The following is a 16531-nucleotide window of genomic DNA, read 5'->3' as shown; positions in this document are numbered from 1 at the left end:
GGGCAGAACTGCCTGAGTTAGCTGCTCAAAAATAAATGGGTTTTATGAAGGAGGCAACCTAAATTTCCTAATTCAATGAATGGGCAAGAGATGCATGTAGTGTTTTAGATGGCTGAGGTGAAAAGTGAGAGTGGTAAATTAAAAGCAACTGTTTCAACCTTCAGTGTCCGCATGCGATGGCCCTGCTGCCTTTTGGTCCAGAAGGGGTAACCTGGGGAAGGGTATAAAGGGATTTCTGGAGGACGTGTACTGCCCTACCAAGTATGTGACAGAGCCGTTTGAGATGTGCTAGCTCAGGGTTATCTCATTACCTGTTGGGCAGTGGCAGGAGCAGCTAAGGAGAGTTGATTGTAAAGACTCAACTCAGACTAAAGCCAACATTTGCACTGTACAAGAACTTGCTGACTAGAAGAGAATAAAAGCTTTAAAAGGGGGATAGTTGAGACCCTGTGAGACAATCTGCATGGCTACAAACTGAAGTGAAGCAGCTTGGCCGAAAAAAGGATGGTGCCCAGACAAATGGAGACACGCAGAAAGACTGGGAAACCCAAAGGGAAACCTATAACTTTCCCAAGAAGGAAGCTGTAGGGAATGTCGCTCTGGGGAGAGAGCCTGCTGGAACTGTGGATGGTGAGAAGCATCTATAAGGAGACTGTCCTTTTGCAGCAAGTTGAGGTGCTGCTATGGAAAAGCAGCCAGAAAGCATCATGACAAGAAGTCTCCATTGTTCAGCCTGCCCAGGGGATGGCCAGCTCCAGCAGGAGCTATAAAATGTCTGTCCCTCGTGGAATTCACATGGGCTCTGAAGTGCAGAAGTTGTTTCCATAAACAGACATTGCAGAGGAGGCCATTGGTGGTAAGGCAGTGACTGAGCCCTGTTAAAGGGCTGTAAACTGGCAAGCAGAGAGGGCCTGGGTTTTGTGAGACTGTTGGCCACTGTGATATGGTCTGATGCCCTTCGTTTGATCTAGGACTGTGCAGCTGACAGTGATGGAGGCCTGTGTGCTTTGTAGGGGAGTGATTAAGAGCTGTTCTGAATATGCCTATTAGTGTTTGGCAAAGAGGCAACTCAGTGTTTTAAGGGAAGGTAGACCAGGACATGAATTAGAAATGCTTTTTCTGGATCAGGTCAAAAGAACTGCTTCTGAGTATCAAAAGGGAGAAGATATATATTAAAAAAGCCTCCTTTGGTGGGGTCAGATCACTGGTAAACAGGTGGCATGGCACCCGGGTACTCCCAGTGCCAGCAAACACTGATCACAGGGCCTTGGTAAAGTATGAACAAAAAATGATTGTGTACTAGCTAAGCTGAAGGCCTGGAGTCTGGATGAAGGCCCCAGAAGAGTTACCGGAGTTCCACATATTTCTGTAAGGTTGATATTGCAAATAAGTTCTGAGATCCTTAGCCTACAGGTCTGGCACTCTGAGTTGATTGAAACTCTCTGGAGAGCCCTGGAGCCTGGTAGCTTAGTACCTCAGATAGCAGCCTCTGAGCAGACTTTTTGGCTGAAAATAAGCTTTTACCTGCGTAGCTGGCAGAAAGTTCCAAATAGTGCTGTCAAACTGTGCCACTTGGGAAACATCACTTCCAGCCCCAGGGCCTCTTCAGTTGTATCCAGAGTGTGGCTGCCATTGAACCATAAAATGAATAAGTGCTACCATCTGAGGGTGCTAAAGGAGTTAGCGGTTGTGATTGCAGAGCCATTGGCTATTATCTTTGAAAACTCATGGCAATCTGGGGAGGTCCCAGATGACTGGAAAAAGGCTAATGTAGTGCCCATCTTTAAAAAAGGGAAGGAGGAGGATCCGGGGAACTACAGGCCAGTCAGCCTCACCTCAGTCCCTGGAAAAATCATGGAGCAGGTCCTCAAGGAATCAATTCTGAAGCACTTAGAGGAGAGGAAAGTGATCAGGAACAGTCAGCATGGATTCACCAAGGGCAAATCATGCCTGACTAACCTAATTGCCTTCTATGAGGAGATAACTGGCTCTGTGGATGAGGGGAAAGCAGTGGACGTGTTATTCCTTGACTTCAGCAAAGCTTTTGATACGGTCTCCCACAGTATTCTTGCCGGCAAGTTAAAGTAGTATGGGCTGGATGAATGGACTATAAGGTGGGTAGAAAGCTGGCTAGATCATCGGGCTCAACGGGTAGTGATCAATGGCTCCATGTCTAGTTGGCAGCCGGTATCAAGCGGAGTGCCCCAAGGGTCGGTCCTGGGGCTGGTTTTGTTCAATATCTTCATTAATGATCTGGAGGATGGCGTGGACTGCACCCTCAGCAAGTTTGCAGATGACACTAAACTGGGAGAAGTGGTAGATAGGCTGGAGGGTAGGGATAGGATACAGAGGGACCTAGACAAATTAGAGGATTGGGCCAAAAGAAATCTGAGGTTCAACAAGGACAAGTGCAGAGTCCTGCACTTAGGAAGGAAGAATCCCATGCACTGCTACAGACTAGGGACCGAATGGCTAGGAAGCAGTTCTTCAAAAAAGGAACTAGGGGTTACGGTGGACGAGAAGCTGGATATGAGTCAACAGTGTGCCCTTGTTGCCAAGAAGGCTAATGGCATTTTGGGCTGTATAAGTAGGGGCATTGCCAGCAGATCGAGGGACGTGATCATTCCCCTCTATTTGGCATTGGTGAGGCCTCATCTGGAGTACTGTGTCCAGTTTTGGGCCCCACACTACAAGAAGAATGTGGAAAAATTGGAAAGAGTCCAGCGGAGGGTAACAAAAATGATTAGGAGGCTGGAGCACATGACTTATGAGGAGAGGCTGTGGGAACTGGGATTGTTTAGTCTACAGAAGAGAAGAATGAGGAGGGATTTGATAGCTGCTTTCAACTACCTGAAAGGGGGTTCCAAAGAGGATGGATCTAGACTGTTCTCAGTGGTACCAGATGACAGAACAAGGAGTAATGGTCTCAAGTTGCAGTGGGGGAGATTTAGTTTGGATATTAGGAAAAACTTTTTCACTGGGAGGGTGGTGAAGCACTGGAGTGGGTTACATAGGGGTTGAATCTCCTTTGAGGTTTTTAAGGTCAGGCTTGACGAAGCCCTGGCTGGGATGATTTAGTTGGGAATTGGTCCTGCTTTGAGCAGGGGGTTGGACTAGATGACCTCCTGAGGTCCCTTCCAACCCTAATATTCTATGATTCTATACCAGATTATGTTGCATGGGCAGAAATTCATTGCAAACCAGGAAGCTGGGACTGTGGCAAAGTCCTGGTCTGGGAGTTTATATTCATGTTTGGCATACCTAGGAAGACACAGAATGTCAGATTGTAAGTATGGGAGTCTGTCTAAGCTACTTCCTATTGTCATAGGATCTGGGTACCTCACAATCTCTTATCCTCGCAGTCCCCTTTTGAGGTAGGGGGATGCTATTATCCCATTGTTTAGATGGAGAATTGAGGCACAGAGAGACTAAGTGACTTGTCCAAGCTCACAGAGGAAGTCTGTGGCAGAGCAGGGTCTTGAATCAAATCTTCAGAGTTCTAATCTCGTATTTTAACCACTGGGCCATCCTTGTCAAAGATGCTGAGCAGCCACAGATCTCATTGACTTCAACTCGAGTTGTGGGTACTCAGCAGCTCTGAAAATCAGGTAGTGTGTGCCCACGTAGAAATTAAAACACAACAAACTTATCGCCTACCCTCTGATGGGTACGTTGAGAGGATGAATAGCACGTCGACTATCAAGTTAGCAATAGGGACAAGATGTGCAGTCCTTAGTTCACCCTCTGAATCTGATCCAATATTTCTCTGAGAGAGTGACTGAGATGAGTTACTGCCATTTGTTATGATGGCTTACATTCATATCACTCAGCCTCCTGCTGGCTTTGCCCCCTACCAAGTCATCTGTGGCTGAGAAATTACTTTGCCAGTTGAAGTATTCATGGGAATGTGATCAAGCAAAGAGCATGAGAGTGTGTCTGATGATATTGCTTGTAGGAGGGTATCTGAAATCTGTTGCAGAAGCTGGAAGGAAACTCAGAAAAGCAAATAACCATCACTCTTACCATGTTAAGTTTATTGAGGAACAAAAGAAATGGTCAGATTTAAAAGCTGCATCCCAGTGTTAGAAAATAAACAAGTCTGGGAATGTGCGAAAGAAGGACCCTCCTTCAAAATTTACAGAGAAATTCAAAAGGCCATTGAAATTTTTTTAAAGAAACTGCCTGATCTTCTCTATGAGAGAGAACATGGCAAAGTGTGAGAAATGTATGAGTAGACATTACTGCCGGTTAAAACCTTAATTAGGGGTGCACAGAGTTTCTTTACAGGGGGAACAAACGTGATTTAAAGTGCAGGCTTTAATCAATAGAGCTTTACATGGGTTGATCCTTAGGTAGTTCAGAGGTAGACTTACCTCTCATGTTAGAGAGACAGGGTGGGCGAGGTAATATCTTTTATTGTACCAACTTCTGTTGGTGAAAGACGCAAGCTTTTGAGATACATCGGCTTCCCTCTTATATGGTATTTTGCTAGCTGGAATTCGCTCAGGCACTTCAGGCACTTCAGATAGCAGCTCCTAGGTTACATGTGAAGGTGCTAGAGACCTTCCAGGGGAGAGGTCCCAAGAGTCTGAATTTGCTGACTTCACGTCATGCTCCAAGTGTTAGCAGTCTCTCCAGGTATCTGTTGAGGAGAAGATGAAATAATTTTTTTTTTTTTAATTTGTGGCTTCTGGGCTCTTTGAACACTGGCCCAGTTTGCTCAGTGTGTAATTTTTTTCTGTGTATTTTTTGTACATTTACCTAGCATTCAGCATGGGCATTTTGATTACCTCAGAATAAATAGAACATAGAATCAAACAAACAGACTCAGGTTGCTGGTGCTAGCCAGTGCGCACAAGCATTTGCTGCTGTAACTGAACAAATAAGAGATGGAGTTCCAGGAGTTGAAGCTGTGACAATGGGCATTTTAGCCCATTTTTTCCTTTTGTTAGCTATGGAAACAAATGTTCCTCAATTATAACGTCAGGGTGGCACCATCTGCATTTCTGCCAAATAGCCTGTTTAATCGAGTACCTAATCTGATAACCTTCCGTCACCATGGTATCCACACACGAGGGTCTCCGTTAGCTCAAGACATAGTCTCACAGACAGCACTGTGTGAAAGACCATCTCAGCACAATGTGGGTTCTATGAAAATCATCCTAACCTCACAAATGAGGGCTAGATTGCAAATGTGCCTTACACGTCAGATAAAATGAATGTCAGTGATACCCCATCACAAAATAAATCATCCATGAGAGACACTGGCTTCTAATAGCCCATACAGGATAATTAAGTTAAAAAATTATGTTCCAGAGACTTGGGTACAAGCAAACACAAGGTCATGATGTTTTTCTGAAAGCTCTAGAGCAGTGGTTTTCAACCTGAGGGTCCACGGATTGTCTAAGGGGTCCGCGAAAGGTGACTGAAAATAAAGTTTCAGATCCTAGAAAAGGCATTCTGGTTTTTTTGATCAAAGTATGTGAATACTCCCACCTACAGGTCAAAACCCAGAAACCCACAGTTTAGTGCCCTTTCTCACACTGCGTCAAATGCTGTGCCAAGCCCGTGCAACATTTACTGTTGAATTCTGTTCAGTCAGTTTTCAGACTAAGACTTCTATGATAGGGGTCTGTGGACCACAGGTTAAATTTCCATCTCCATTCAAAATTTGTTAGGGGTCCACGAATGAAAAAAGATTGAAAACCACTGCTCTAGAAAGTGGCCAACTGAATGATCCCTGGGAGGAAGGAGCAGCACAACAGTAGCCGTTGTGCTTGTTTAAGGCAGCATCTGACATTAACTACACTGATATTCCTAGCACAAACTTCAACTGACGGAACGGCTTCCCGTTGAGAAAAACATACCCCAGCAATTGGCTAACCCAGGTTTCTTTCTAATGCACTCCTCTCAAAACCACTGCGTGGCGCTGCAGAGCAGTTTTTAACCTTGTGTTAATGGAGTTATCTTTGGCTGTGGTGCAAAGTTTGTGATATAGCAGTTTTATATGGATAGTTCGACCTAGAGTGATTCTTTCTCCATCTGCTTAAAAGTTAAACATAAAGTTTCTGTGCAGTTCAAAGGGCATAAGGAACTCAGCAGCAGCAGAGAAAGTGGGTTGGTCAACAGTGAACCGGCATCACCAGCCCCGCATGCCTTCATTTGCATATAGAGAACATAGAGATCATCTGGAGTTTTAGGGGAAAACAGAAAAAGTTAAATAAGGATATTTGGACTAAGTGATGATGCTTAAGGAGGTGGGAGGGACTACATAGAAAGATGTGAATAATGTAAACACCTAAGAGGAATTATTTAAGATGTCACAACAGAGTGTAACTAAAAGTAATACGGTGATAGTAAGAAGCATTAGGATGTGGAATAGTCTCCCTAGGAAAGTAGTCAAAGCTCTATAGTTTGAATTTATTACAGCTTGCTTGAGCAATGCGTGGGAGAATATTGTAACCTGTCAGAGGGATGGAATAGATAACCTAATAACCAGAGCTGGTCAGGGAAAAGTATCATGGAAGTTTTTGTGATTCTTCCACCCCCCCCCCCCTTTTGCCAAATATGAGATTTTGGGGGGGAAAATTCAGCCAGCTCTGTAGTTGTGTGAAAAAGAGGGTGGAAATTCCACTAACAATTTCATTGAAATGTTCCCTATTTTGTTTTTCATTCATTGCTACTGCTAAGGCATATCCACACCGAATTTCTGTGCTGTTCTGATTTCTCAGAATACTATTTTTATCCTTTTATTTTTATTCAGAACTGGCATGCACACTGTTACCTTCTATTAGACAGAACCAGAACTGCTCAACTGCATGTTATAAGCCCTATACTACTTCGGCTGATGGCAATTCTACCATGGCTGGCCGGGCGCCTGTGTTTTTGGAGTCAGAAGAATCTGAGATTTCACCTTCACTGCCAGTGTGAGGGACCAAATGGCCATGATGAGTGGCACAGTGACAAACATGAAGGCCTAGTGGGCTCCTTTCTTAATTGAGACAGCTGATTAATCGGAATGATATGCTGCCTACAAGACAATCCCAGCTAAGAGAACTCTGCAGTAGCTCTGCCTAGATTCATCACAGAGAATCGTTGCTAAGGGAAAAGCAGAGCAACTGCATCATATTACTGTGTGCCATTTAGTACAGTTCTCTGCTGAGCAACTATTGATTTTTAAGAAAGAATGATGTTCTAGACAAGTTTTTCTTCAGTAGAAACAAAATTACTGGCCGATGAGATTACAAGCTGCAAGGGAGATGTTGGCAGATCAACTTTTCTCCAGCATCCATATGCTGGTCCCTGTAAATGAATCAGTAGAGTAGTGTTTGCATCACTTGATGAAGCAGGCATGTAATCAACCCTTTCTGAGTAAGAAGCCTGGAATCATCTGTCCGTGTTCTGGGCTTCTTCAGATGAGAACTTCAGAGGTGTACATAGCCCTCTTAGAAGTGCAAACCACATCTGGGCCTCAGTGGGGACATTGTGGGCCAGTCTAGCATGAGATTTGGCCATCAGGACACCTGTGTATTAATTCGGATTCTGTTGCTGCCTTGCTGTGTGCTCTTGGGCAGGTCATTAACCTTTCTGTGGCTCCTTTTCTCCCATCTGCAAAAGGGATTGTGAAACAACGACTAAGTTATGTTTGCTGTGTGCTATAAAAATACAAAGTATTCTTTAGGCCTATAGCTCCACAATGTAAGGGACTAGAGCAGTTTGGCTTAGCAGTCACAACTGGGCTCAGGTCCCACCAGAGACAGTAGTCATCAAGCAGGATTTGGAGGAATCGCAAGACCCAGGTCCTGTAAGGAAGTGTCAGGGTCAGAGTCAGGCTGGGGTTGGAGACCGGAGATCAGACAAAGTCTGGCATTGCAACAGGCCAAAATCTGTGTGGCTGCCTAGACAACTTCCTGGGGTTAAATAGGACGCTTGGCCAGTCAGAGGGCCATAAGGTACCATCACGCTGAGTCTCTTGGGTAGTACTTCCTACGGCGCCTACTCTCCACAGTGTCTCTGCATGGCATCCTGTTGGCAGCGTGGGAATATCAGCTGTCCCGGGCTCTGTAGACCTGGGTTCTAGTCCCCAGATCCTTACAGAGGTAGGTAGAGAAGTCAGGAGTTCCAGCTTCCAGCCTTGCATTCCTAAACCACGTGGCTTCTAGCACAATGCCAAAGCGAGGTGTTAGGATTTGTCTCTCACCTCAGTCTGTATCTTGTTTTTATCTTGTCTGCTGTACCCAGTTCTGGTAACTACTGTAGTATATTATTGTAGCACCTTGGAGCCCCTTTCATGGTCCAGGACCCCACTATGCCAGGTGTTGTACAAATACAGAAAATTCCTTCCCAGAGTTACACTGATATACCTGAAGTCTCTAGTTTCTCTGATCACATGTCAGAATGCTTATAAGCCAGGGATGGCTTTAAACTTCCCTCATCTAGGAGGATCAGTCTGTATCAGTGAGCTGGGTGGCCCCAAAAGGAGAGAATGACACCTCTCTCTCCACCTCCACATTCCTCCCCCCCACAAGCCATGCTTTTAATTGTGAATTAACATTATCTGCCTCTGTGCGTCCCAACTAGCCACCAGCATTGGAAAAATTTGTGGCTTTGCAGTCTTCAGCAGAGGTCATTCTGAAGCACAGCTGAGTTACTCTGGTTTTTAGAGAAAGACGGTAAATACAGATGGAAACAAGATGTGAAAATGAACTACCACATTTAAAAGTAATGGAAGCCTGACTCTCTGTTCTCTGGCACCATTTTAAACTGGTATAACACCACTGACTCTGCTCAAGCTGCTCCTGATTTATAGCAGCGTAAGTGAGCTCTGGATCAGGATTTCTTTTCATTAGAAGGAAGATTGATTTTAATCAGTAGGCATCGTGCTGACAGACTTGGTGACTGAAAAAAGAGAGGGCTTTGCAGAGAGAGTACACATCTGTTTGTAGACTGGTGTGCCTGAAAGTATATTGTAAAATACTTATAAACCCTCTAGAGGAGATCTCAGCTTTTGTTCCAGATCACGTTAAATGACGTCTCATTAGAAATGCCCAGTTTCTCTTTCAGCTGCATTGCTCAGTGCTTTGGAGCCCTCCATACAATTCTTTCAAGGCAAGGCAGTTTTGGAGGGAGAATGTGGTAACGTGTTATAAAGTTCAGCCAGGGTGCGCTTGGCCAAGTGAGGTGGCTACTCAGTAAGCAGATTTGACTGTGGAATGTTATTGGAAGGAGAATGAAGTGGATATGTTTTTTCCACTCTTTAAGATGCATCAAGACTGTTCCCTTTCTGTAACAGCTCATGCTATGTGGTGGTAGGCACAAGGAGCATGTAGTCATTTTCAGGCCAGCCAATTAATAAATACTTTTATCTATAGGATTTGTACTACAGTGAAGCTCTGAGAAACCTGCAAATAAACAGGATTTAGGTCCAGATTGCGGAGAGCATTCTTGTTCAGAAAAGTACTTAAGCACGTGCCTAAATTCCATTGATGTGAATAGGATTTAAGCATGGGTTTATAGTTAAGCCTGTGCTTAAGTGCTTTCATGAATTGGGGTCTTAGAGAAAAAGCATGATCTTACTACGAATATATACATTGTCTTGCACGATGGGACCCCAGTCTTGGTTGAGGCTGCTGGGTGCTGCCGTAATACAAGAAATAAGAATAGGGGAGTTTTTAGAAACGCATTGGAGGTTGTGAGAAATAAGGGTAGTAGTAATAATAATAATTAGCATTCATGGTATGTTACAATATATATAGTACTATTCATCCCAAAGGGTGCCAAAGCACTTTACAAATGATAATCACTTGAACCACCCACCAGTGAAATGCAGCCAACTCTGGAGTGAAACAAGCAACTGTTTACCAGTATGAAACAACCTTGCATGGCAGTTTAGGACAGGAAATGAAGGGGACAATTTGGACGGGAAGTGAATACCATCCTGTCCCTTTAAATGTATTCATACTGTTGTTTGTTATAGAACTACAGGAGAAAGGTGTTCATAGGATAACTTTTGTTGCACCAGACAGTTATTCTTTTGGCTGGTTTGGTCTGCTCCAGGTTTGTTTATTTGAAAAAAAAAAGTTATTGTCAAAAGGAAATAACTAAAATTTGCCAAAAAAATAAAAGAAAAAAGAAAGAGCCAGTTTTGGGGGTTAGGGGGAATGTACTAAAGTGGGGCTCAGCTCTCCACCCTGTTATGCAGAGGGATGCCCGACCTACGTATTAGATAGAAACAATCTATGTACAGTATTGTCTGTTTAAAAACCAATAAAGAAATCAGTGCATAAAACATGCATCAGAATTATAGAAAACAGGGGGGGGAAAAGAGCACACAACCTTCTCCCAAATCACAAATAAAGAGCTGCCCAGGCTGAACTTAAAATATAAATCAATACACATGACTTTAAATCTTAATAAAATATGTAGAGTCTGTGTGGCCAACACAAGGTTGTGCTTAGATTTATGTGGCCCTCCTGTGTAATAAGGTTAGGCACCTCTGCTGTTATGTAAAAGCCTGGTGCACTTGGGTATTCCTTAATTCTACACCTCCAGCTGATTTAAACTCCAGTTCAGCAAGTTACTTAAACAGCCATATGACTTTAAGCACGTGCGCCAGTGAAGTCAATGTGGGGGCATTTTGAGTTACCTTTTTAAAGTACCTTTTTAAATAGGGGCCTTAAATTACAGTTCTACTCTTAAAAGTGACTGTGTAGAAATGGTGCCTTCTTACTCAGTAAATCTTCTTTCTGGGCATATTCAGAGTCACATTTGCTGAATATAGTGAGTAAAATAAATTTTTGCTGCTTTTTCCTCCTGTTAGCCCTACAGGGCCAACACAGCTAAGAGCAACTGAGCTGGATTCTATCCCTTCTTGTGCATCACCAACAGAATTCAATCAGTTACAATTGTGTACAGCCATTAAAAGACAAAGAATTGAATAGGCATCACTGAGGGCATAATCTGGCTAGCAGAATTTCTATTACTGGTGATGATATGCGAGAAAAAAAGAACTCCGTTTCATCTCAGATGCCATGTTGAGTTTGCCAGGTGAGAAATAAGAAAAAACATATTTGTATCTGTAAATGGGGCCCATTTTTCTCCATGGAAAAATGGCAAACGTATAGGACACCATTCTTACAGAGTTGTGTTTGCAGGACAGAGGTATACATTAAATTACTCCTGGGGGAATTCTGCGGCACTGCGCATGTGCATATTACATGTGCCATGCATATTTTTTATTTTTCTTGCAGAAAATAGCTTCTGCTGAAAATTTGCTTCAGTTCCACCTTTGCCCACTGGAGGGCTCTGTGGCGCTAGAACAAAGCAGCGGCTCCCAGCAGAAAATAACTTTGGCAGTTCTGCCTTTTGCCCACCAGAAGGTGGCTGTGGCACTAGAACACAGCAGCTGCTCCTGGCAAGCCCCAGCCAGGATAGGGAAGAGAAAGAGCCTGCTTTCTTCACAGTGCCTGTGACCAGGTCGGGAGACGGACAGAGTGGGGCTGCTGGGGTGGTCACAGAGAAGGGCTCATAAGTGCTAGTGAGGGAGGACAGACTAGGGCAGGGACTGAATGGGAGTGGAGGTGCAGGGCCACATGGGAAGAGGGGGTGGGGTGCAGAGCTACAGGGGGGAAGAGGAATGGCTGAGTAGGAACACAGAGGCAGATGTGCCTGACTGAATGGGAGAGGCTCGGGGTCAGCCAGGCTCTGCATGGGGACGCTCCTTAACAATCCCTCCCCACCCTCCAAAAAACCTGTTCCATACTTTCCCCACCAATACCCAACAACCCTTCAAGTTTATACCCAGGGTCCTTCCCAGCAATTACTTCCCTCTCCCTCAGTTCATCCGTTATCCCAGACTCCCCCAAGCCTTTGCACTGCTTCTGAGGGGTGTGGGAAATACGGTTCGGTATTATAGTTTAAATGAATTCTTACTCGGAGTTCTGTATTAATATGCCTAGTAAGGAATCTATTTGTCAAAAAACATTTCCTGAATCTTTTTTTGTTGTCTGTATTGTTACAGACATACTTGCTGACAGGTATTTTGAAATAAATTACCAAAATAATTGAAACTGGTGTGATGATATTGTTATTTTGACAAGTAAAATATGCAGAATTTTAAAATATTGTTTGCAGAATTTTTCATTTTTTGGTGCAGAATTCCACCAGGAGTAACATTATGAAGAGTCGAGAAGATAATTGCGTGAACTTTAGTATCCTTGACTGATGAAGGGTTGTGTGCCACCTGACCACAGCTCACCGCTGATGCATATGTGCATGCGCCACATAGTGATCTCTGCAAAGATAGACTCTGCTTTTCTTTAAATGACTCTGTTCTTTCTGCAGCTCTTCTGGGTGCAAGGAAAACCATCTCCTTTGAATATGCCTCTTCCTTTAAAAGTTTTTGGTTGAATCTGTTCCAATGTGGGGGGGAAAAAAAATCTAATATTAAAAGTTTATCACTCAGTCAAACCACCCCGTGTTTCACGGGACTAAAACAAGGAGCTGGAATCTGTGTTATAAGACTTCCAAAATCAATGCATTTAAATAGCATGCTTAACAACAGGATACCAGCTCCGAGCCAGTTATGAGAACTCCTTCCTCGGGGTGTTATAAGACTCGAGGCCCTGTGACATGCTTTAACACCTTCAGGAGCAGGATTATTTCATGATCTCTTTCACACTAGAGCTGCATTATTATTTTTGGTAAATTAGCATGCGCTTTCCTAAGGGATCCAAGAAAAATCAACTGTTGGATCAAAATTTCCAGTTTGAGCGATTCCATAGCTGTGTGTAACCAAGGGCGAAAGTAAAACACGGGACTTACCGGTACAGAGGCCGGCACCTCGGGCGGAAGGGGCGGGGCCTCGGGCGGAAGGGGCGGGGCTGGGGGTCATCGTCACCCCGCCAGCCCATACGCTCTACCTGGCCTGCACCGCCCGGGGCTCCAACGGAGGTTTAAAGGGCCCAGGGCTCCAGCCGCCGCTGCCAGAGCCCCGGGCCCTTTTAAATCACTGGCCCCGGGGCAGCTGCTCCTTTTGCTCCTCCTGTCGGTGGCCAGGGAGGGGTGAGGGGGGAAACGACATTAAAGCGCTGCTGCAGCTGCACTTTAAACAGGATCCTTAAAGTGCTGACGTGGCAGCACTTTAAAGTCAGCTGGGTACTGGCCACTGTACCAGCCCGTACCATCTTACTTTCACCCCTGTGTGTAACCCTCGTGCCATGGGTCTGTGAAACATTTAATATTTGTTAAAGGGCTTCTCTACACAGCGTGGCAAAGTGCACTACAACAATGTGATTTCTAAGCGCACTAACTGGTCTGTGTAGACTCTGCTGGTTTTCACTAAAATTTCCCTGGCATGCTTTAACATCATGCTGTTTGAAACAGCACTGCAATACAGTGCACTGGGGAACTTCTAGTGTGCATGCAGCCTCCCGGTGCGGACCAGGTAGTGCACAACGTGTTAGTGTGCTTTTGGAATCACACCTCGGTAGTGCACATTGCTGCACAGTGTAGACAAGCCCTAAGTCTGTGGCTGATGAGAAACAGTTTAATAACAGAGTATCTGGGAGGTTATGCAGCTGTAAGAGAAGGGAAGGATGTTTTCAGTATACAAAAGAAATACTGGATTTGGGGAGATGCTCTTAAGTGAGAACTTGGAAAGATACATTGGACACATTTTGCTAATAATAATAATAATTAATTTAATAATACCTAGCTCTTTTCATCAGTAGGTGAACAGAGTTGTGATTTCAAAGCTCTGTGCAAAGGAGGTCAGTGTCATTATCCCCATGCTACAGATGTGGAAACTGAGGCAGAGGGAGGGAAGTGGCTTCCCCAAGGTCTCTCCACAGGCCAGTGGCAGAGCTGGGACTAGAACCCAAGTATCCTGAATCCCAGTCTAGTGCTCTGTTAGGCCACACTGCCTAATTACTTCTCAGGAAATCATTCATTTAGTATCGTCTGTGACATGCTTTGATGAGGGTCATTTAAGAGTCTCATGCTCCTCTGTCGGTTATTCCTGTGCAGGTGAGTGGAAGGGACCATTGTGATCATCTAATCTGACCTCCTGTATAACACAGGCCATACAACTTCCCCAAAACAAATGACACATATTTTAGAAAAACATCCAATCTTGATTTAAAAATTGTCAGTGATGGAGAATCTGTCACAACCCTTGATACACTGTTCCAGTGGTTAATTACCATGTCAAAAAGTTGTGCTTCATTTCCAGTCTGAATTTGTCTAGCTTCAGCTAGATATATCACACTATATCTTTCTCTATTTATTATATTTATGATTGTACTATATTGAATGTATTCATTAGACATGGGTGGAAATGTGAATGCATTAAGTCAAGGTTATTAAGCATAAACAACTGCATAACACAAATGATTGTTTCCTTTTTTTCCTGTAATCTGTGAATCTTTCTTTTAGCTCTTCACACATCATGAAAGTGTCGTGGGGATGCCTAGGCCCTTTGCCTCCGATAGCCATCTGGCCATCCCCTTGCCCCCTTTAACACTTGGCAGCAAGAACTATGTCAGAAGCCGCCTGCCTCTGCCCCAGAATCCTCTTTGCTTGAAGATTCTACATCATGGCTTGGGTGTGGGGGCATGGGGAGTTTCCACATGGACCACAGGTTCAGGCAACAGGCCCTTGCACTGATTTCGCTGCAAATTTTGTGTGTGTGGAGAACACCTAGCAGAATGCAGTTGCCCTTTTCCCTGCTCTTCTGAGCCCAGGTCTGCAGATTCCATCTCATCCCCACTCCCAGAAGCAAACAGGAGTGTAGCAGCATAGGCCTTGGGCCAGCTGAAGATTTTGAATCAAGCCCCTAGTTGTTCAAGTTTCTTTGTACATCTCCTTTAAAGGCTTTGGAAAGTTTGGCTACAAATTGGCTCTGAGTTTTGTTACAAAGTTCATGACAAGACAGGCAAAGGGAGGTAATTGTCCTGATGTGTTTGCCAGTGCTGAGGCCTCAGCAGGAGTATCATGTCCAGTTTTGGGTGCCACACTTTCAGAAAGATGTGGACAAATTGGAGAGAATCCAGAGGAGAAATAAGGTTTGAAAACCAGACCTATGAGGAAATGTTACAACAAAACCCTGAATATATTTTGTCTTGAGAAAAGAGTGAGGGGGACCGGATAACACTCTTCAGATATGTTAAGGGCTGTTATAAAGAGGATGGGGATCAATTGTTCATGTCCACTGATGGTAGGACAAGACGTAATTGGCTTACTCTGCAGCAAGGGAGATTGAGGTTAAAGATTAAGAAAATCTTTCTGACTTTAAGGACAGTGAAGCACTGGAATAGCCTTCCAAGAGAGGTTGTGGAATCCCCATCATTAGACGTTTTTAAGAACAGGTTGAACAAACCCCTGTCAGGGATGGTTTAGGTTTAGTTGGTCCTGCCTTAGTTCCAGGGCCTGGACTAGATGACCTTTAGAGGTCCAGTCCAGCCCTACATTTCTGTGAAACAAGAGGCACCATTTTAGCATTTCTTTTTGTTCTTTCGGTGGATCGCGTGGACACTTTTCTTGGAAAGCCTTGCTGCCTGTATAAATGCATAACCATACATTTTAGCCGAAAGTATATGATTTTCCCTCACTTTCTTCTCCCCCGCCCTTCCTTTTTTAAAAAGTTCTCCTGAATCTAACAACTTTTTTTATTTCTTCTTTCTCATGCAGGAACTACCTCTTCAGACTTAGTCTACACAATGTTTCTCTTATCCAGGTACGTCTGTTCATTTTTTACCCAATCGTTTTGCTTGACTCGTTCATGAACGTGCTACTGGAATCGCTTGGTGTATGCTGTCAATATGCGTTCAGAGTGGCAGAGGGAAGAATTAGACTATTTTGTTCTCCCTGAGAAGATAATGCTAAAGGGGAGGGCATTCCAGTGCCTTGGCCATTTGGATAGCACTTCCTTGCTCTCCATTCTGGAGTGTTTTTGGTGGTGATGGGATGGGTGGGTGCTGAAAATATGACATCTTAAAGAAACAAAGCAGGTAGCATGACTGATAACTGGTGCAGCTTAAATAAAACCAGACAAAGAAATCTTTGGCTTTCCTTAGTGCAGAGGTCAGCAGCTTGCAGGGACGGCTTTAATAGTTCTTGTCCATCACCGCTCTCTGCTTTTGTTGTGCCCGTGGGAGCATGGAATGCTGAGGAGCTGAATGTGTTACTAAAAACAAGATAGGACTTGCAGGCGTTCAGAGGCACAGCTGGTTGTAAATGTGTGTCACCCACCACCCAATGGTAGAGGAGGAGGCTTGTCTGCACTGGACTGAAAAGGCTTACAAACAGCCAATGGGATGAGCAAGATTTCCCCCCCTCCAGCTTGAATTTGGAACTGAAAGGTGCAGCAAAAACTAATAATTAATTAATTTAAAAGTAACAGAGTGTCAATAACAAATATGCTGGGGTATAGATTGTTTGTTTTCTGTAAGCACCAAAAGATGTGCCTTGCTCTTGTTAGACAGATCAAAATGTGGGCACCTACCCCCAAAGACTTTAGAGTCCAAGGCCTCAT

The 16531-nt window shown here is 44.2% G+C and overlaps 1 protein-coding gene across 2 annotated transcripts in view; it reads left to right on the top strand.

The window, feature by feature from the left end:
* SEMA5B (semaphorin 5B) overlaps nt 1-16531 on the top strand; it is a 336474-nt gene that overhangs the window by 197942 nt on the left and 122001 nt on the right. For both annotated transcript variants that reach the window (XM_024205720.3, XM_024205721.3), the window contains exon 5: nt 15688-15733. In XM_024205720.3, the coding sequence (XP_024061488.2) occupies nt 15688-15733 (46 nt within the window). The remainder of the gene's footprint in view (nt 1-15687; nt 15734-16531) is intronic.

This window comes from Terrapene carolina, unplaced genomic scaffold (genome assembly GCF_002925995.2).
Source record: "Terrapene carolina triunguis isolate 2854851 unplaced genomic scaffold, T_m_triunguis-2.0 Scaffold62, whole genome shotgun sequence".
NCBI lineage: Eukaryota > Metazoa > Chordata > Testudines > Emydidae > Terrapene > Terrapene triunguis.
This window is presented reverse-complemented; position numbering and strand designations above follow the sequence as displayed.